The 20,987-nt window shown below is 40.8% G+C and overlaps 3 protein-coding genes across 4 annotated transcripts; 2 read left to right on the top strand and 1 right to left on the bottom strand.

Moving 5' to 3' along the window:
* On the top strand, window positions 1-4,401 carry emc3 (ER membrane protein complex subunit 3). 2 transcript variants are annotated; one of them, XM_017415681.3, is made up of 9 exons: window positions 1-225; window positions 641-796; window positions 879-936; window positions 1,426-1,519; window positions 1,789-1,893; window positions 2,015-2,096; window positions 2,190-2,269; window positions 2,372-2,454; window positions 2,541-4,401. In XM_017415681.3, the coding sequence occupies exons 2-9, from the start codon at window positions 642-644 to the stop codon at window positions 2,667-2,669; spliced, it is 786 nt and encodes a 261-aa protein (XP_017271170.1). In that variant the 5' UTR covers window positions 1-225; window position 641; the 3' UTR covers window positions 2,670-4,401. The 2 variants fall into 2 exon arrangements, with proteins under 2 accessions (XP_017271170.1, XP_017271169.1); XM_017415680.3 differs by having other exon boundaries at window positions 637-796.
* Window positions 4,402-5,092: 691 nt separating this feature from the next.
* Window positions 5,093-16,925, top strand: usp4 (ubiquitin specific peptidase 4 (proto-oncogene)). Its single transcript, XM_017415769.3, has 22 exons — window positions 5,093-5,271; window positions 6,313-6,440; window positions 6,610-6,740; window positions 6,842-6,968; window positions 7,058-7,203; window positions 7,873-7,934; window positions 8,110-8,256; window positions 8,902-9,019; window positions 9,153-9,326; window positions 9,413-9,571; window positions 9,865-10,089; window positions 10,199-10,282; window positions 10,391-10,485; window positions 10,574-10,756; window positions 11,927-12,141; window positions 12,223-12,420; window positions 12,514-12,584; window positions 12,667-12,782; window positions 12,858-13,007; window positions 14,313-14,416; window positions 14,757-14,845; window positions 14,976-16,925. The coding sequence occupies exons 1-22, from the start codon at window positions 5,123-5,125 to the stop codon at window positions 15,096-15,098; spliced, it is 2,994 nt and encodes a 997-aa protein (XP_017271258.2). The 5' UTR covers window positions 5,093-5,122; the 3' UTR covers window positions 15,099-16,925.
* A 785-nt stretch (window positions 16,926-17,710) lies between these two features.
* Window positions 17,711-19,068, bottom strand: gpx1b (glutathione peroxidase 1b). The gene is made up of 2 exons (XM_017415728.3): window positions 18,755-19,068; window positions 17,711-18,359 (listed from the first exon to the last, which is right to left on the bottom strand). Exons 1-2 carry the CDS (start codon window positions 18,968-18,970, stop codon window positions 18,009-18,011), a joined length of 567 nt encoding a protein of 188 aa, XP_017271217.1. The 5' UTR covers window positions 18,971-19,068; the 3' UTR covers window positions 17,711-18,008.
* Window positions 19,069-20,987: the final 1,919 nt, after the last annotated feature.

The following is a 20,987-nucleotide window of genomic DNA, read 5'->3' as shown; positions in this document are numbered from 1 at the left end:
GTAAACCGCAGAAGTAGAAATTTTTTTGCTCTCATCTCTTCAGCTAGCCCAGCGAAATGGCAGTGGTCGAATATTTGTAAAGCTCGCTCAGTCTGTCCATTTGGCTGTTGCGGTGAATGCGTTGCGTCTGTCGCAGCCGGGGAAAACACTGCAAGTGGCGGTCGCCTCGGAGAGACGCCTCGATTGTCCCCACCTTCCTGTGACCCGGGACATCAGGAAGACGAGGCAAGTAGCCCGCTGGCTAACATTAGCATAGCGCTATCATTAGCTTCATTAATCTACGGGTGTTTTATGTATAAACCGTGTGTTTTTATGGAAACTCCACACATTAGGGTGTGACTTATTGGTTAATTTAATATATATATATATATTTAGATAGATTTTTATCACATATATAAACGACGTTCACTTTGGCTTCCTAGCAAGATTGAATGACAGTACATGACTGAGCCCATCGCTCAGCTGCATCTGTTTTTTATGACATTCAGCTTTTTTTTGTGTGTCTCGTTGCAAAAAGGAGACCTTACACAGTTAAACACGTCGATGTTAGAGACGTACAGGAGAGAAGTCGGTGCCTTATTTAATAAATGACTGATTCTTCACTTCCTTTGCTGTGTTTTTTGATTCTTCCGGCAGACAGAATGGCCGAGCCGGAGCTCCTGCTGGACTCCAACATCAGGCTCTGGGTGGTGTTACCTATTGTCTTCATCACCTTTCTCGTCGGGGTGATTCGACATTATGTATCAATTCTGCTTCAGAGTGACAAAAAGTTGACGTTAGAGCAGGTGTCCGACAGGTGAGCTGTCCACATTTGTGGGTAAATATAAATTAAACAATGTTTTTAATGCTGCTCGTGTTTCTGCTTCTCCCAATTCCAGCCAGGTTCTTATTCGAAGCAGAATTCTGAGAGAAAATGGAAAATACATTCCCAAACAGGTAGGCAGTTTCTATTTGATGTACTGTTCATTATGACACCCAAAGCGCAAACTCATTCACCTTTGGGTCACGTTCAACCAAATCTTCTTAGCCTTTCACCCACAATATATTCTAAAAAAAATCTATAATGTAAGTCATAGAAACCTAGCAAAAGCTGAAAAAAACTTTGTAATTCATGTCAGAGTTCTTGTACTTTCACGAGAATTCACAGCTGTACCTTTTATGAAGTCGCCATTGTGTGTAAGTTTGACCAAGAGGTAGAAAGCCTTGAACTAAATTTAGCAGACACGCAGATTTGTGAAGTAGAAATGACTGAAAAGATTAAAATTACTACTATTTTTAAATTGTTTAACAACAAAGTAATTATTCACTTTGAAGTTTCTGTTTCTCCAATGAACAGTAAAAAATTTAAATTTATTTTTAACGCTTTATTTGCATTTCTGTCATGACTACAATATGTGAGACTTTTAATATTCTTCTGTGTTTTAGTCCTTCTTGATGAGGAAGTTCTACTTCAATAATCAGGAGGATGGATTTTTTAAGAAGACCAAAAGAAAGGTTGTTCCGCCCTCTCCCATGACAGGTACGCCCAACCTTTGTTGTGAACGTACAAAACTTAGGGATGAGACTAAGTGATGGGAGCAAAGGTTGAAGTAGAGTCCACCCTCTTTTTTTTTTTCTTTTTTTTTGACACCCTCTTTTTCATATAAAATAAACCAATAACAAAGAATAAACCATGTTAAAGGCTGTGTAGTGGCCATAATTAAAAGAAAGGCTTGTTAGTGAGACACCTAAAAATCGTTTCAGTAGAAAGGTCATATGCTAATGTTATACATTGCTGTGTTTTCACAGACCCTAGCATGCTGACAGACATGATGAAAGGTAACGTCACCAACGTGCTTCCCATGATTCTCATCGGTGGCTGGATCAACTGGACCTTCTCAGGATTTGTAACCAGTAATCATACTCTTCACTCGCGGACGCTGCATAACAAAACAGTTCGAAACTTGTCTGACTCGATGTTAAGTTATGTTTTAAATGGTGCTTCTGTTCGTTTTTTTTTTTGTTTTTTTTTCAGCTAAGGTTCCGTTCCCACTCACGCTGCGCTTTAAGCCCATGCTGCAGCAAGGAATCGAGCTGCTCTCATTGGATGCTTCCTGGTAAACTACTAAAACAAAACAAGCCAGTCATCTTAAGCCAGTGTGTGACCACATTTTGATTGGTCACGTTTTCTGTGTGCTTTTATCGTCAAGGGTGAGCTCAGCGTCGTGGTATTTCCTGAATGTGTTTGGACTTCGGAGCATGTACTCGTTAATTTTAGGTCAAGATAACGGTAAGTTTTGTTTCCTGAAGTTCATCGCGTGTTGTGAATGAGCTCAACATTAGCCATCCCCGCACTCTGAATGTCGGCACTGTTCACCTCGACCCCCTCCAGGTGCCGATCAGTCGAGGATCATGCAGGAGCAGATGAGTGGCGCCGCCATGGCCATGCCTGCAGACACAAACAAAGCATTTAAAGTATGTACTGTCGTAACGGCGTAGTAAATTCCAGAGGAAGGCAGAGCGGTTTAAAGGTTCTCATATGATCTTTGTACTTGCTTTAGGCTGAGTGGGAAGCACTCGAACTGACTGACCACCAGTGGGCACTGGAGAGCGTTGAGGACGATCTGATGAGCAGAGAGCTGGACTTCGATGGCATGTTCAGCAAAGAGCTGCCCAGCGGCATCTTCTGATCGCTCAGTCACTTCTGGGAGACTTCCATTTAAACACTGTCTACTGCAAGGAATTTGTTTTCGCTGAAAACCGTAAAGATGGGACAAGATTCTTCTTGTTATGCAAAGTTTACAAGTTTCTGGTCATTGTCTTCTCACGTGCATTTAGCTTTCTCCTCTTGTTCATGAAACATTTTACAACGACTGAGATTCACTGGCTCCTCTGCTGTATCATGTGTACAAAACACCGTTGATTTCCTGTATTGTTTTTGCGATAATGATAATTATTTTGGGGAACCGAAATGACTTTTTGCTCATCGAGATGATTCTTTGTCTTGCAACTGTACGCAATCAGAATGCTACTAGGGATTAGAACGACATGAACCTAATGTTTTTTTATTTCATTTTATTTCATACAAAGCTAGACTAACTTTTTCCATTTTCATATGAGACACAAAAACGGTCTATAGATTTACACTAATGCTATTTATTCACTCAGATGTTAAATCGTAGATCACTTATTCTGTGTCTGTTCCTGAAAGGTTTAAGCAGACCTGGGACCAGTGGGAGTTACATTTGTGTCTGAAAAATTGTTTTTCATTTATTTAGACAACGGTTTATTTCGTAGCTTAACTATCATGTGTTTTGTACAGTCAAAAGTCAGTTTTCATTAAAATCTGGTTTTACTCAATGAAGTGTACAACACATTTTATACATCTTTAAAGCGCAAATAAGGCCATTTTATGTCTTAGCAGAAGTGAAGGGTTTTCTCTCTCACTACCACTCCCATCAATGTGGGGCGGTGGATAATATGTCCTCATATTCTAAATATTACAAGTAAATTTATCAGAATCTTTACAGGACACTACAATATAATAATATATAGTGAAATAAAGCATATCTTGTGATTAGCTGCACTGATGGAAGCTTGCATTAACAGATACGTCCTCATGAAGGAAATAACTACCAGGCTGAAAGGTTTAATTGTTGCCTTCATATCTTAAATTTAGCTTTAAATGTTTTTAAATATATCCCTCATCCCTCACTTGTTTTAGCATAATCATTTTATTTTAACTAATATTCCCATCAAGACCAGCAATTTGACTCTGGACACTTTTTTTAAGTATGAATAACAAATTATTACTGATTTTGGAGACAAAAAATGAAGAAGAAAAAAAAAGCTCCTTGCTGCAGCTACATATTTAAGTTGCTTCCACCTGTTTATTTTAATCTTTGGTAGTTCAACAATCTGCAATGCTTGTAAAATAATCTATTCTCAACACAGTTTAGAAAACAAAACAATGAAAGGGAGACATTTTGCCAATTCATGGAAATATTAACTCACATGATAGGATGGCAGCAGTATCTCTCAAAAATGGAGGTTTTTTGATTATGTAACATGTCTTGTTTTTGTTGTTATTTTATTAATGGTCTGAATGAACTGAGAGACCAGTCGCTGAAGAAGAGTTTTATTTCATTTAAGGTTTCAAACATGCCTGGGTTAGTGGTCAAAGCAGGGCTCTGCCAGTCATGTGTTGAATCTGCACAGGAAAGTTGTGTTTTGTGAAGCCACAACATTCCTCCTAGAGAGCTCAGAAAATGTGACTCATTTTTAAAATTGCTTTTGCTCTTAGATTGTTTGCTCCATGCTCAGATGGGCTGCGCTATATTAGAAAAACTTGTGGCGTGCGATATTATTCTTCAATAATGCGTTGATGATGATATCTCTTGCAATAAAGCCAGATTTTTCTCACTCCTCACTTTCTCTTCTGTCATCACTGTCATCTAAACCAAGGCCAGTGAGACTCTGTCGGATTGACCAAAAATCATATTCACACGCAGAACATGAAGGCATGGTATGTCAAATAAAATGGTCTATATGACTTTTTGCAGTCCTTTGTGATGTTGATATAGCGCTTGCATTGCAATGACAATTAATTTTTGATATTGTGCAGCTAAATTTGTGTTATAGTTGCACATGATCCTGCTTAAAATCCTTGGTCATGATGATCTGCCACCATATGGTCGAGATACTGAAACATTTGGTGCATCCTTTTTTCTTTTTTTTGCTATAATTTTGCCTAAATGACTTGCGTTTCATTAACTTGAATTATCTTTAAATTATTGATTTCTCATTCATTATAGAATACAACAGACTGATAATTTGTGCTACTAATTGAAGTTAACATATTGTATCTTTTGGGAAAATATAAAGTAAAAACTAGTAGTAAGTAGGCTCACAGTAGCCACCAGTATTTTATTAACAGTAATAGGTTGAAAATCAAATTATTACACAATAAAAGTTGTTTACTATTGATACTTTTGCATAGGGGGGGCTGCTTGCGAGTGAAAGGGGTCGAGGCCCCCCAAAGGTCAGATGTTAGACTCGCCCCTGCCGCAGAGGAAGAACGCAAGAAGCTCGTGCTTGTGCGTCAGCCTCAGCGCGTTCACTATACCGGCACACTGGCTGCGTGATGGCCGAGGGAGGCGGACCCGAGTCGGGCAGCGCGGCAGACTCCGACTCGGAGCCGGTAGCCGCGCAGATGCCTACCCCTTCAACCGAGTGCCAGAAACAAACCATCGGGTCGCTGTTGAAAACAAGCCTAAGAAAGGGTGACGAGTGGTAAGGTGCTCAATGTTCTCCGAGTTTCTTGGCGTTAGCTAGCGCGAAGCAGGAAGTGCTAGCGTGCTAAAGCTAAGGAGCTAAAGACAGGGTTGGCTGAAACCGAAAGCTAATGGCAAGCTAATGTTACACAGGTTAGCACGCTAGCAGCTAACAAATGCGACCTTTGCGGTGTCTCTGTTGGATGAGGTACGTGTAGTAATGAGCGGTATTTTCAGTTGTGAACATGTAGGCAAATCACCTGAAAAGATGTGAATGTGGTAGTTCAGCCTCAGTGTCCATTTGTGAACCGCTGGGAGGAGCTAGCCGATGTGCTAGCTAGCAGGCCTCGCAGTCAGACGATGGGTGCCCCTTCTAGTCAAACCGGCTCGTTGTTGGACTAGGTTCGTTGACAGACGTGACATTTCTTGGCGTTATTCTTAACTAACACAGTGTCAGACCCGGGTACGATGCAGCTAATTTGGAAATGGGAACACATCATCACAGTAGGAAAATGTCAGAAGTTAACAATCATTGACGTGTTCTTACTAGAAGATAAGAATCCTACACCCAAAGAATTAGTTGTTGTCACTTAACTATGTGCTAGTTAAGCTGCTAATGTGTTCAGATAGGTGCTCCTTAAAATAGACTGCACTTAATCTGACTTTCCTCAAAGTTGCACAGTTAGCAAAACTGAACTTGTGCTGATGGGTAAAGACATATTGGTCTAAGACGTGGAGGCTGTTATTACTGACTGAATGCTTGTTACAGTGTCAGTTCAAGCCTTTTATGAAAAGGAGATTCTTTAGAAGAGGTTAAGTCAAACTGGTTTGCTGATGTTGTGTCTGCAGATGCCAAGTCGGTTCGGTGTTGCATAATAACCTCTGTTGGTATGAAGCTTTGAGCAGCGTTTCTTATTACTGTGTTGTCTGATCTTTTACTCCGTTTATGTAATTACCTCAACGTTACCTTGAAATGTTAAAGATGTTAAGGCTAAGTTGGGGATCTTTTGAGGCGTTGTGTGTTTATTGTATGTACTAACTATTAACCGATTTGTCTTAGGTATCTAATAGACAGCCGGTGGTTCAAACAGTGGAAGAAGTATGTGGGGTATGACAGCTGGGACACGTACAATGTTGGAGAGCGTAGCCTGTATCCGGGACCAATCGATAACTCTGGGTTATTCTCAGGTAAAACTGTTATTCATCAAGAGTCCTATTCTGTTTTATTAAGTTCTTTTAAATGTTCCAGTATAGAGTTTTCTTTATTGATCCCTCAGGGGATCAATCTGTCTGTCTGTCTCTCTATTTTTTCCAGTTTGCCTTTATTGTCTTTTTGCTTATTCATTTTGTCTTATAGACCAGGAGACTCAGACCCTGAAAGAGCACCTTATAGATGAGCTAGACTATGTCCTTGTACCGACTGAGGCATGGAATAAGCTTGTCAGCTGGTATGGCTGCCTTGAGGGCCAGAAACCTATTGTCAGGAAGGTAATGCTGTTGATGTTTTTTTTGTTTGTTTGTTTCTTTCCATTTCATAATGTAACACAAGGCACTGACTGTGCTCTCCAAATACTGTCTTTCTTCTTTAGGTGGTTGAACATGGCATGTTTGTCAAGCACTGTAAGGTGGAAGTCTATCTGCTTGAGCTGAACTTGTGCGAGAATGACAACATGGACAATGTCGTCACGCGTCATTTTAGTAAAGCTGATACCATAGGTAAGAAAATAAAGCGTGGGCTCCACGTGAACCAATGCTGATTTTATATTCCTGGTGTTTAATAAATGTGCTTTTTTTCGTGTTTCCAGATACTATAGAGAAGGAGATGCGAAAGTTGTTCAACATCCCTTCAGATAAGGAGACCCGACTCTGGAACAAATACATGAGCAACACCTATGAACAGCTGAACAAGCCAGACAGCACTGTACAGGATGCTGGGCTCTTCCAGGGACAGGTAGTGTAGGACTTCATTCAAAATACCTTTTAGAGTACTGATGACCCAGAGAACATCACAGCCGAGTATATTGGTGTACTTTGAGCATACATTATTCATTCACAGGCGTAAACAAACAGGATTATCACGGAGCCTAATGCAAAGATGCACATTAGCCGTGCATTAAGATGTATATTATTTTTGTTGAGCTTATTGAAGAGGTTAGGTTATGATTAAACGGTTAGTGTGTGTTTTGGGACTACCCTTTAACCTTTGTGTTGTGAATGTTTTGTACCGCGTTATAAATATTGTTTGACTTTCACCATGAATGAGTGTTGGGCTTGGCGTAGGGAAGGAAAATATCTTACCAGGTAATATTCATACTATTAACTTGCACTTATCAAATGAGAATGCCATGCCCTCAGTCAGGAGGAAAAAAACAAAACATTCAGACAAAATTTATATTAATCTTAAAAGTAAATGAACTCCAGATCAGTCCCTGCAGGTGGAAATTGGAGACTGATACAACTTTTTAACTGATTGTACATTATAAATAAAACTGGTAAAGCTACCTGTGCCTAATGAACCTCGTCAACGGCTGACTTTGTCTTTATACCTGAGACAGAATAAGCTGTGGCGTTAGGGATGGGAGTGTAAAGTTTAGCATTCATTCTGCTCGTCCGCCTGCAGGTTCTTGTGATTGAACGCAAGAATGAGGACGGCACGTGGCCCAGACAAGCTTCCCATCCAAAGTAAGTCACATCTTTGTTTTCTCCATATAATCCTTGAAAAACGGTTTTCTACCCCGTTCCAGACTTTTGTAGTATTTTGTTGAACATGTATGTCAGAGTACGCATGCCAGCCAAAGGTTCAGATCATTTGTAGGAACATGCTTTTCTCAGAGGTGCTTCTGTTTTTGCTCATCAGATCCAGTGCAAACCCATCCCGAAATTTCACCACCTCCCCAAAGCTTTCCTCAAACTCATCAGTCAGTATGTCCTCAACAGTAACCAATGGAGACAGCAGCTGTAGCCCTGGATACACGCTTAACAACAGCACCTCCTCTAGCAACAGGCAAGGAATCTTTTCTGTTTAAATCCACTGATATTTTCCTGTTGTTGTGTTGCATCCACTTTAATTAAAATACTTTTTTTTTCTTTCCTCTGTCTGCCTCACAAGTTTGACACTTACAGTAACCTAATGTCTTCGGGGAAAATACCATAACAGCTTTTTTTTTTGCCGAACATTAGATGCCGCAGACACTTTTTTTCTCCAAGTTTAAAGAAAATATGACTAATTTGACTGAATTTGCAGATGCCATGGAGTCCTAAACCAAGTTAGATAAACAAAACAGTTTGTGTCCGAAAACAGCCCTGTGTTTTTGTAATGGTAAAATATTTACTCAGTGTTTGCATGTCGAGCTGTATCGGTGTTCTAGGTAAGAATAAAAGTGCAGTGATGAAAACCTGGTTATTGGTTGATGGCAGAAAATAAGCGTGTCTATGATAACTATTAAATAAATAAGTAAAGTTGATTTGTTTAGCACTTTTTCACAGATAAAAATCACAAAGTTCTTCACAATAGAATACATAAAATGTAAAATCAGCTTTTCTTTTTTTTAAGTGATATTGTTTTATCTTAAATTAAGCCTAGAATATCCACTTCATCTTTGCACTGTGTTTTAAAGCACCACCGTTAACAAATGTGTTTTCTCAACAGATTTGGGAGCTACAACTCGTACAGCTCCTCCTACAACTACAGAGAGTCGCAGTCGCAACCTGGCCTGTGTGGGCTCAGCAATTTGGGAAACACGTGCTTCATGAACTCTGCTCTTCAGGTAAGAAGACATCACAAATAAAATGGAATAAAAGAAAAAAAAATCAACAACTATCATTTAGAGGACATTGGTTACCACATTTTTGGTTAATGTGTTTATATAATCAGCCTTTTTTTTGTCCCTCTTCCTCCAGTGCCTGAGCAATGTGTCTCCACTCACAGAGTACTTCCTTAATGATCAGTACGAAGCCGAAATTAACCGAGAGAATCCTTTGGGAATGAGGGGTGAGATCGCTGAGGCCTATGCAGATCTAGTGAAGCAGATGTGGATGAGCCGCAGCAGTTACGTGGCACCGCGCACCTTTAAAGTGAGTCAGACAGATTATTCTGAAGAGTATTTATCCAGATTAAAAGGCAAATGAAAGTAGTAACATCTTTCCTTTTTTATTTCCAGACCCAGGTCGGACGCTTTGCTCCGCAGTTTTCAGGCTACCAGCAGCAGGACTCGCAGGAGCTGTTGGCCTTCCTCCTGGACGGGCTTCATGAAGACTTGAATCGTGTCAAGAAGAAGCCTTATCTGGCCCTGAGGGATGCAGAGGGCCGTCCAGATGAAGTACGATTCATGAATATTTATATTTGAATTAGTGGACATTTGTCACATGCAGGGTAAAAGGCTCAGTGTGGCGTTCTAACATCAAACTGCTTTAAAAGTGTTTAGTTTTATAAAGCTGAGGTTTGGTTTAAGTTTCGAAGGGAAACATTGAGCTTGAAGAAGTGTTCACTATATGACATCATCCTTAATGTACGTACCAAGTACTTTTAAAGTACTTTTTATTTTTACTCTGGATTATTGGTTTAAAATGTCGTACAATAAAAATGCATCCTTTCTTGTTTGTGGAATTACAGATTGTTGCCAAGGAAGCCTGGACGAACCACCGCTTGCGCAATGACTCAATAATAGTTGATATTTTCCACGGGCTTTTCAAATCAACGCTGGTGTGTCCAGAGTGCTCCAAGGTGTCTGTAACCTTTGACCCCTTCTGCTACCTCACGCTGCCTCTCCCAATGAAAAAGGATCGTACTATGGAGGTTTTTTTGGTGCGGTCAGACCCTCAGTCCAAACCCACACAAGTGAGTCCAAACCAGGCTTTCAGGCTTGGAGCTACGATTAAATCAAAGTAATTGGTGTCTGCTGCTAAGGTTCTTGTTTTGAAAAATGGCGTTTTTGTTTTTCTGGCAGTATCGAGTGGTGGTCCCCAAACTGGGCACAGTGACAGACCTGTGTGGGGCCTTGTCCAAACTCTGTGGAATTCCTTCAGAAAACGTTAGAACTTTTTTTTTTTGCCTTCTTATCATCTCTGGTTTGTTTAATTTTGATAATAATTTTGATACCTTTGATTTTTACTTGCGCCTGCAACTCTTGTCTCCACAGATGGTGGTCGCAGACGTTTACAATCATAGGTTCCATAAAATTTATAGACGAGACGATGGCCTCAACCAAATCATGGAAAAGGATGACATCTTTGTGTAAGTTTTACTGGTTTGAAACTGATGTGAGAAGATAACTGTGTTTGCAGTTCAGTCTGATGCTGATTTCTGCTGCTGCTCCTTGCAGGTATGAAGTCCAGGAGGAGGACAGTGAAAGGATGAACCTGCCTGTATATTTCAGGGAGTCCCACACGAAGCATGTCGGAAGCTCTTCAAGCACCTTACTGTTTGGCCAACCTTTGCTTATCAGCGTACCCCGACATAACCTGGTAGCAGATGTTCTGTATGACAAGATCCTGGAAAGAATTGGGTAAGAACCAACTCTGAAAGCTTTAAAACGTGCTCCAATGTTCGATTTACTTTGGTGGGATAGTCTTAGCAGCACGACTACACACTTTGTAGCATCTGCTGATGGTTTAGGTTTGTAGCTTCCAATGCGTAACAAACTGGTGACAAGTAAGCATTAAAAAAATTCTTGTCTATTTTTATTTATTTATTTTAAAGCAGAAAATAACTTTTTGCTGCTGTTCAGAAAAATATAAACCAGACTACGAAAACAAAGCAGTTGGACCTGTGTGTGTGCGGTTCACGAAGCTTTGAACATCGCAGCATTTATTGTACCATTTCATAGTCAGTATATCTGCTTCTAATCAGTTAATTTAAATTTGATCTATTTTAACTTACTAAACGTGTTATTTTTAACCCTTTAATATTGTGTGCATCTAAAATAAAAATACAATCATTAGTCTGATTGTAACAAACTGTACATATACTTAACTATTTACTGGTTATAGATATATACATAGTTATATATTTACTGTACGTTGTGCTAAATAGTTTGACTGTAGATAGAAGTTGGATGACAACCTTTTCTATGGCTGATGCCAGTTTGTACAAATCAGGGCAGCCGATGTTTTTTTTTTTTGTTATTATTAATTAATATGTATTTTTTATTTAACGAAATATAACAATTGCTTAATTTAAATAAACACGCGTTTAACAACCTTTAGATGTATTAAAATATATATTAAAAATAATATATAGAAGAGCTTTCTGGCTTAAACCAAATTGTGTGCTGCAGTCAGCTGGTTGTAGCTGCTGCTGATTCTTCAGTGTCCTACTTGGGTCGATTGCTGAGTTTTTAAAAAGCGGCCGGTGTGGGTTGATTCAAATTGGTTGGCTAATTAATCGATCTGTATCTAACTGTAGATGCAGAATGTTTTCTCATTACTTCTTTCTGAAATCCAGATGTGTGGGCAGAATCGGGGGCATTTGATTATATTTCTTTTGTTAGAATGATTTGTTTTAGATTGGTTCTTGACTCCGTGTGCTTTTGTAGTTTTTGTTCCTCTGAAGCTGTTCTTCTGAGTGATGTGTGTGTGTGTATTAGTTGTAAATGTAGCATGCCATCACTTCCAGAGACCCTGTAAATACAGATAATCGTCTTCATGTAGTTTGATGATTTTCTGTTCGGTTGCAGGCGTTATGTAAAGCACGTCCATAGCCCAAATGGCGAAAGCAGGGCGTCTGCATCCGCCACCTTGTCCAGCTGCAGCCAGGCGCCTGAATGTTCCACGTCGTCCAGCCTGGGGGGCTGCGGCAGCCCCCAGTCGGAGGGGGCCTCGTGCAGCGCCAGCTCCAGTAACGGCAGCAACCACTCAGGAACGTGCAGCGAAGCTAACGGGGTCTACGATGGTGAGTGGCTGACATGAACACCGAGGAAGTGTCCGTCATAGGAGCGGACGCAGGAAAATTTAAAGCTGTGTTTTCGTTCAGGTGAAGAGGAGGCCATGGACCACCAGGTGAGTCCTGAACCAGAGAACGGCCAGTCTGAGGAAGAGGAGGAGACGTCTGATTTGGAAAATGGGTCCAGAGGAGACGCAACGAAGCTCTTCACTTTCAGCATCGTCAACTCTTACGGAACGGTCAACATCAGCCCGCTGCCTTGTGACGGAAACGTCCTCAAACTTAATCGTCAGTGCTGATACTTAAATCCTGTTCTTTAAAACTTTCATTTTAAACCACTTGGTGTCAACGCAGCTTCTTGCATTTGTTCCCCTCCTGCAGCACATTCGACCGTGGCGATCGACTGGGACACGGAGTCAAAGAAACTGTGTTACGACGAGCAGGAAGCGGAGGTCAGCGCTTAATTCTCCTCGGACATTCTTGTGACCAAATATGCAAACAATATTTATGTTTTCGGAAAAATATTTGTTTTAGGCCTATGAGAAGCACGAGAGCATGCTGCAGCCTCAAAAAAAGAAAACTACCGTGGCTCTGAGGGAGTGCATCGAGCTCTTTACGACAATGGAGACTCTGGGAGAACATGACCCTTGGTGAGAGTTTTTCCACTGAAAATTCCCCCCTTTCTGCTGTCTTTGTCGTCTAAATCTTATTTTCTTTTTACATAGGTATTGTCCAACGTGTAAAAAACATCAACAGGCCACAAAAAAGTTTGACCTGTGGTCGCTGCCTCGCATTCTGGTCGTTCACCTAAAGCGTTTCTCCTACAACCGATGTTGGAGGGACAAGCTTGACACACTGGTGGATTTCCCCATCAGGTATGAGTGCAGGATTTATGTTCAGATGATTTTAAGTAAAAAAAATAAACAAGCTGAAGACAGGGGTAAACCCTGGACAGATCATCAGAAAGGCAGACAACCTGGCCCACTTCCTGCCAATTTAGAATCTAAATATATATTTTTATCATTTAAAATAGCTTTGTTACAACCAGCTTGAAAATCAAACTAAATATACTTACTTTTTTTGAGCATGTTTGTTTGACGCTTAACATTTTCACCCAGTTTAGGTTTCAGTTTGCCAAAAAAAGAAGCCTAAAAGCACATTAGGTACCGTAGTTGGCATCAACTCCAACATGGTGTTTACTCTTTCCTCTGTATGAACGAGAGCGGCGTTTCACTTCTGCTGCTGTGCGTGCCGGTTCTGTAAAAAGGCTAATGATCTGAACTTCTTGTAAATTGAAATCAGAATGTTGTCTCTACGCTTCCAAGTCAAAATGTCTGCCTGTGGCAGGGGTGTCCAATCCTGGTCCTCGAGGGCCACTATCCTGCATGTTTTACTTGTTTCTCTGCTCCAACACACCTAATTTGAACCAATGGGTGATTAACAGGCTTCTGCAGAACATGAAGAGGTGATTTAACCTGTGAATCAGGTGTGTTGGAGCAGGGGAACAAGTAAAACATGCAGGATAGTGGCCCTCCAGGACCTGGATTGGAGACCCCTGGTCTATGGTGTGTTCTAGTGAGACTTTCACAGCAGTAAGGAAACCTGTGTGAGATGATTCCAGCCTGGATTTAGATCGTGTATAAATAATGACCCCTTTCGTGTGCTGTAATAGTAGTGATAATGTTGCATTAGAAGGATCTGAAATCTGAAAATCAGAGTACCAGTGAATCACGTCAGAAAAAGCAAATACTTTTGAGAAGTGAACTCTTATCTCAGACCTTGGATTATCACTCTAAGAACAAGAGAGCCTTTGTTTATTTTCCTTGTATCTTTTTTTAAAGCTTTAAAAAGTCGTCTTTACCTTCTGTGGGAGGGTTTTTTTCAGGCAGGGGAAAGTACAAAGTTTCTTCTGTGTTTTTTTTTTAAAAAGGAGAAGTTGCCTCAGGATTACATGGTCTAATAGCTAAAAGTCGCATGTCGACTTCTGTTTGGAAACTTGAGCTACCAGGAAACCAGAAAATACGGTTCCTGAAATTCTGTTTCTGCAAAGAATGTTGAGGCATGCTTATTAGGAAACAAGGAAATAGGAGATGTTTGTAACATACGGTGTGTTATTCCTTCCAATCAGCTTATTTATTTATTTGTAGGCCCTATTTTTAACTGTTTGCTTGTTTTTCTAGGGATCTAAACATGTCAGAGTTCGTTTGTGACCCGAAGGCGGGCCCTTACGTCTACGACCTTATCGCAGTTTCAAACCACTATGGAGGGATGGGAGGTGGTCACTGTAAGTCACAGCTTATTTTCCAGCATTCATAAATAACTTGATATCACACTTTTTATTTAAGTGGATAGAAAAAGTCCCAAAACAGTCCACACATTTTTAACATAAACAGCCGTCATCAGCAGCTAAATTCAGTCCTCAGCCTCAAAATAAAGAGCTTAGTAAATTTCTCTCTCGTGGTAAAAACGTACGATGACAGAGAGACCCTCGTATGTCGGTTTTTTTCACTGTGGACTCAGTTTCAAGTTTTTCTTGTGCTTGCTTTATTTACACCAAACAACAGTGAGGAGATTTTTATCTGTTGTTCCAAGTGAACTAACGCTGTCCTTTCTGTGCGAGACAGACACGGCGTACGGAAAGAATAAAGTGGACGAGAAGTGGTATAACTTTGACGACAGCAGCGTCTCGTCCGCCTCAGAAGACCAGATTGTGGTGCGGTTTGACTCTTTAATTATTGTTTGTCGGCACGATGGCTGAAGTTGAGCCGGTTACCTGTTGGTTCCGGTGTCTGGTGTCCCTGTCGTGGTGGTGGTGTAATCTTAACCCTGTCGTCTCGTTGCAGACTAAAGCCGCCTACGTGCTGTTCTATCAACGCAGAGACGAGGAAAGCCCCTCCAAACCTCAGCCTTCGGCCTCTTTGGGAGGAGCCCCCGAATCAGCCGACGACCACATGGACACAAACTGAGGAGCCCCCCCTCCTCCTCCTCCTCTGGCACGAACAAACACACACTGAAAAGCATACGGCAAACGGACACTTGGATACGCACACACAATGCTTCTTTTGTGCCCGAGGACTCCACAGACTCTTATTAATCCCTCCTCTCCCGTGTTTGATTTGATTTCTGTCTCGTATACTTTTTTTGGCCCGAGCCAGCAGCCTCGTCTGAAGCGCGAGCTGGGAGCTTTGATATCTGCTCAGAATTTACTAGTCTCGACCGAAGAGGGATTTAAATAAATCTAGATCCTCTCGCCGAATGAACAGAATGTTAGAAGTGCCCTCAAAAATGTGTAGATAAGCAAATGTTTCTGTTGCCCACGAGGAAAAAGAAGAAGAAAAAAAATCAGAACTATTAAAGAAAGAAAGAAAAAAAAAAGCCAAATGCTCATATTGTTTGAACCAAAGCATTTCTAGGTATTTATGAAATGAAGCAGAAGTTAGCAAGATGCTGGTGTTGTCTAGATTTATCGCAATTCATTTCCGCTGTCCTGATGTACACGCAGACTTGACAGTGACGTGCGCACAGAGTGATAAACGATAAACGCCGCTCTCCTCATCAGACGACTGCCGCCTGTTTTGAAGTGGATCCACGGGGGGTTTGTGCTGCTTCACATTAGCTCAAGGCCGCGTTGTTCCGCGCTGCGATCTGCGCCGTTCGTTTTTTTCCAACGGTTTGGAGCGTCCGTCTCGACACGTTAAAGCTGTTCCACCTTTGTTTTATTTATTTCTCTTTTTCTCCTACATTCACCGCCTTGGTTACGCCGTCTCTGAAGCCCCTAATGAGAAGAGTTCTACCCTGCTAATATACTTTTTTTTTGTTTGATTTTTTAAATAACCACAATGAGGAAAAGCGGCCTTTCTATTCTTGCAACCAAAAAAAAAAGGAGGCACTTTCATACCTTGAAGAGAACATGATCTACCTGTTTCCAGCGCGACCAGACGGATCAGAAGCGTGTGGCGTGGCTGTGGCATTAGGGGCCCGGTCTGTCGCACGCCTAACGGGTCATTTTACCGGATTGCTGCCCGATTAGCTCCGTAGCTGTGCCGCGATAGCTTAACCGTGTACGTTCACGCAGCTCTGTACTGACACGGCTGCTGGTCGATGTTTTCCAAGCACCCCGAGCGAAGCAGAAATAAAACTAGAATAAAAAGCGGCGCTTTAGTCACGAAACTTGAACCACGAGGAACGGCTGGTGCACGACTCACTGAATGTCCACGTTTTGAAACCACTCCTCGGCTGTTGAGCTACGTGCATTTATATTCTTTCTGATGATGTACGGAAACACTCCTCCACTTGATTTTTATCCTGAATTTCATCTTTACAGGCAGAAAACGACATAGAAAAGAAAGCAAAGCTGTTTAGTGTGGTCGAAAGTTAATTTTCTTGTGCTAAATATGAGAGACTGTTCAGTAAAAGCAGGCGGAGTTTAGTACATAAGGAGTCTTCTGAAGTCTTGATCTGTGGCACAAGTTCTGCACTTTGTTGCTTAATGACATATTACCATGTTGGGCCCGTCTGCTGGCTGGTTCAGACATTATTACAGCCCAGAATATAATCACCATTTTTACCTTAGGTCACAGTCTTTGCTCAAATGGCAGATTCACCGAAAGCAGAAGATTCCGACACCAATTCAAGGCTTGAAAATTAACCCAAGAGATGTAAAAAAATAAAAATAAATAAATAAAAATCAGTTTATTTTAAATAGGTGTATAAATTCTTGTCCACATGTTTATCCCGTTTGTTTTTAAATGAGAAATATTTGAATTCGTATTATAATAAAGACTGGAAACCTCGAGGGGTTTTATTTTTTATTATTTTTGGATTAATTGACTCTGTTATCTCACCAAAAAAAGGTGTTTTATTAGTTTTCTTCTCCAAATTAGTAGAATATGGATTTGTTTTAAAGTACGGGGAAATCTGGAGGCATCGAGGGGCTTTATTTTGACCAACTGCAGGACCCGAACCGATCACTTCAAGTTGTGAACAGTCAATATCTTACCTGTAGTGGTTAAAAGAAATTAGGGTTAATTCTCACCAGATTAATGAGCTAAAGGCTTGTTAAAGCAGGGCCAAGACCAAAGTGGATCCTTTTTTTAAAACAATTTGTTTATAGTTTATGCAAATGCTATTTATTAACCTTTAATATCAGTGTAATATTAGAATTTTATAGTTAAGTGCAAATAGCAGCAGCTAGCTGTACTTCCAGCACAAAGACCTGTAGAATAGCGTTTGCATGACCCATGATTTATTTGGCTGTTAGCTCGTCAGGCTGATCACAAAAGCAGTCGTTACATGCTGCAGGTGATGCAGCTTTAATTAGCAGCCTCTCCTGCTGCATGCGTGCAGAACAGAGCTGTAATCGAGCGCAGCCTTAAAAGATGCATGCAGACCAGTGATTTGGAGCAGGCTGTGTTTAAATGTTTGTGCATGTGGTTGAAATCAACTACCTAGGCTACGTGTGAGAGAAGAATAAGTGGAGTTTAGAAGTCAGTGTCTCATGTCGAAGGCATGTTTAGGTTTGACAAACTACCTAAATCCTTTTTTATTGGTAATTATTTAATGACAGTCGAGGCAGAAGTTGGAAAACAAAAAAAGGACATTTATTAGTCATCGTCACACAACATCAGTGCTGTACATGCAGGTGATGGAACCGAGAAGGTTGCACCTTTTACATTTCATCCGACACCCTCCTCACACGTTTCAGAGGATGTCTTCATGCAGTAAAAAACACAACAACCTCCAACACAGTCATCACACACACCAGAGCACAGGATGCGTTCGAGCGTCACCAAAGCTGCGAAGAAAAGGTGACACACACACACAGCAGCATGGCGCAAATGGGAGCTGTCGGACTGGCCGAGCTTCAGGCTCTTCGTTTATTTCGCCTGGCTGAGGAGCTTCTTGATGTCTCCGTCGAGGTCGCTGGTGAGGAACCTCCTGCTGTAGCGTTTGAACGGCGTGCCGTCGGGCCCGACGAGGAACTTCTCAAAGTTCCAGGACACGTCGCTCCGGCTCACCGGGCTCCAGATGATGAGCTTGGGGTCGCCCATCAGGGACGAGGGGTCGTCGCTGGGGTACGGGAGCTGCTCCTTGAGGAACGCGAACAGCGGGTGGGCGTCCTTCCCATTCACGTCCACCTTCTCGAGGAGCTGGAACTTGGGCTCAAAGCCATTTCCAGGACGGACGTACTTCAGGGAGGCCAGGATTTCCTCATTCTTGCAGTTCTCCTGCAGGGTTGAACATTAACGTTATTCTTCACAGTGTCTCTTTGTCTTAAGGTTTGATCTTATCTGAACCAGGAAGGGGAAAAAAAATACTTCCTCATTTTAACCTTCCTTGAAACCATTAGTCACCATCTATCTGATTTATTACATTCAAGAACTGCAGTTTTTAGTTTACTTTTTTAGTTGTTTTTTTTTCCAAGTTAACCACAATTTCCACTATCCTTAATAAACACTTAAAAATTAAACAGCAAAATCAAAACAGACAAGTCATTTTTGCTCTCAAACATGTACATTTATAAAAGGTCATTGCTCCCGTGGGAAATAGTTAAAGGTGAACTTTATAAAAAAATAAAACAGTAAACCACTCCAACCGCGCAGAGCAGGTGTGTTTGGCTCACCTGATGGCCGAACTGGTTGCAGGGAACTCCCAGGATCACGAGCCCCTTGCTGGCGTACCTGTCGTGGAGCTCGTTCATCTGGGTGTAATCCCTGACGGTCGTGCCTCAGAGAGACGCGACGTTCTCGATCAGGACAACTTTGCCCTGAAGGGAGGAGAAGTTGAACACCTCTCCAGTTAACAGTTTGGGAGTTAGGGTGTAAAACGTCGAAGCCATTTTTTGGTTTTAGCTTGTTTTCTCCGGAGACGATACTGTACTTCCTCTCAGCTCCAAGGCGCTCTGACCCCGCTTCACCTACTCCTCGAGTAATAAACCGTCAAAGAGCATGTTCTTGGCGTCAAGATAGTTCACCCCTCCCCCTTTCCTTTCTAATCTTTAAAGAGTGTTTATGTTGTCAAGATGGTTCACCCACCTGAAACCAAAGAAAAAAAAGGACAATTATTACAACGATAAATAATGTAAATATAACAATACAAATAGACATAAATCGTCTGAAAATAGAAACAAAAAAACAACAACAACAACAACAAACAACTGAGCCTTTTTTATGTCTGTATACATCAATAAAAAATAAATATACACCTCATGGATATTTTTCACAATGGAAGACACTTCTCTTTTAGAAATAGTAATTTCTGTATTTTATGTTGTGTAGGATAATTTCCTTCTAAATTATTAAAGGTACTCACTGCAGTGTCATTAAAACCGATAAAAAAAAGTGCAGCTGGTAGCCTGAAGGGGACACAAAATTTGTACGTTTTCTTCTCGTATCAATAATTATTGTGCCCTTCAAATTAAAACTTTGGAAGCAAAATCTGTTAACGTCTGCACAAACGCATGTGTTTGTTTACCTACAGACTCAGACAAAGTGTCTGAAACTAGGTCAACAATGGTGACGTTCATGGAGGAGCCATTTGGGATCAAAAAGTCTAACAATTTAGATGTAATGACATTTAAACAGACTTGCTGAGTACAGCATGCAGATAAAAGGGCTTTGTTTACATTCGGTGCATACCTGCATTTTAGCATTGCGTATCAGTATATATGGAAACCTACTGGAGTAAACTCTTTCAAAACTGCACCGTTTGATGGAGTTCAGGGCAACTTTTGTTATGTTTGATATAATAGAAAAAACACTTAACAAAAGTGGTGACTCAGTGTAAAACTGCTTTTACTTTGAAGGATGCTATCATATTACTATTCAAGGTCACCACTTCAAAATTTCTTTCACGTATTTTGCCTTATGCTTCTCTGATCTTTTGTGAAGATCAGAGAAGCATTGCTGCAAACAGCACAGGGTGTACTGAACACCCACTCCATTAGAGATCATCAGAACTCGGCTAACTTCTCAAATCAAGACACAATAGCTCGCCGGCACCTAAGAATAATGAGACTTTCTTCTACAAACAGTCCTGCCCACGTTCCAAACAAAGAAGACAAATGATTTGAATATGGAAAACTATTTCTAAACTGAAGGTGAACCTTTCTGCATTACGACATACACTACACCGCACATTCATCCATCTTAATCACTGGCACACAAATTTCTTTGACCACATTTCACGTGATGATAAGAAAAAAAAAAACACTCACATGATGGTCATGAGGACCAGCAGTGTGCATGTGATCATTCAACCAACTTCAAAAGAGTGCAAATGAATTTACTTCCCACCTTAAAGTTAAAAACTGAAGGCAGTCTGTTGGGTGAGGTGAAAAGTCTTCAAGAACAAAGAAAATGAGTAGTTTTCTCATTTTGAAATACTTATCTTAAAGGTACTTATTGCAAGCTATGAAATCAGACATGACAAAGATTGTTCTGAATGCTATAAAATGATGCAGTTTTGAAAGAGTTTACTCCAGTAGGTCTCCATATATACTGGTATGCAATGCTGAAATGCAGGTCTGCACTGAAGATAAACAACCCAGTTTAATCTGGATACTTTACTTGACAAATCTGAGTGTAAATATGTACCGATACACCAAAATTGTCAAACTTCTTGATCCCAATTTGCTCTTCCGTGAAAGACGCTTTCAGACACTTTCTCTGTTTACGTAGGTAAACAAACACACATGGTAGTTTGCAGACTTTCACAAATTTTGCTTCCAAGTTTTTAATTAATGTACACATTAACCATTTATATGAAGAAAAAAAAAGCGCAAATTTTCTTTTCTATTTTGTGATTTTTAGTAGTTTTCCTTTTTTTTTACTGGTTTTAATGACACTGCAATGAGT

This window comes from Kryptolebias marmoratus, linkage group LG4 (assembly GCF_001649575.2).
Source record: "Kryptolebias marmoratus isolate JLee-2015 linkage group LG4, ASM164957v2, whole genome shotgun sequence".
In the NCBI taxonomy this organism is placed as follows: domain Eukaryota; kingdom Metazoa; phylum Chordata; class Actinopteri; order Cyprinodontiformes; family Rivulidae; genus Kryptolebias; species Kryptolebias marmoratus.
Note: the sequence above shows the minus strand (reverse complement) of the source record. Positions and strands in the feature narration are given on the sequence as shown.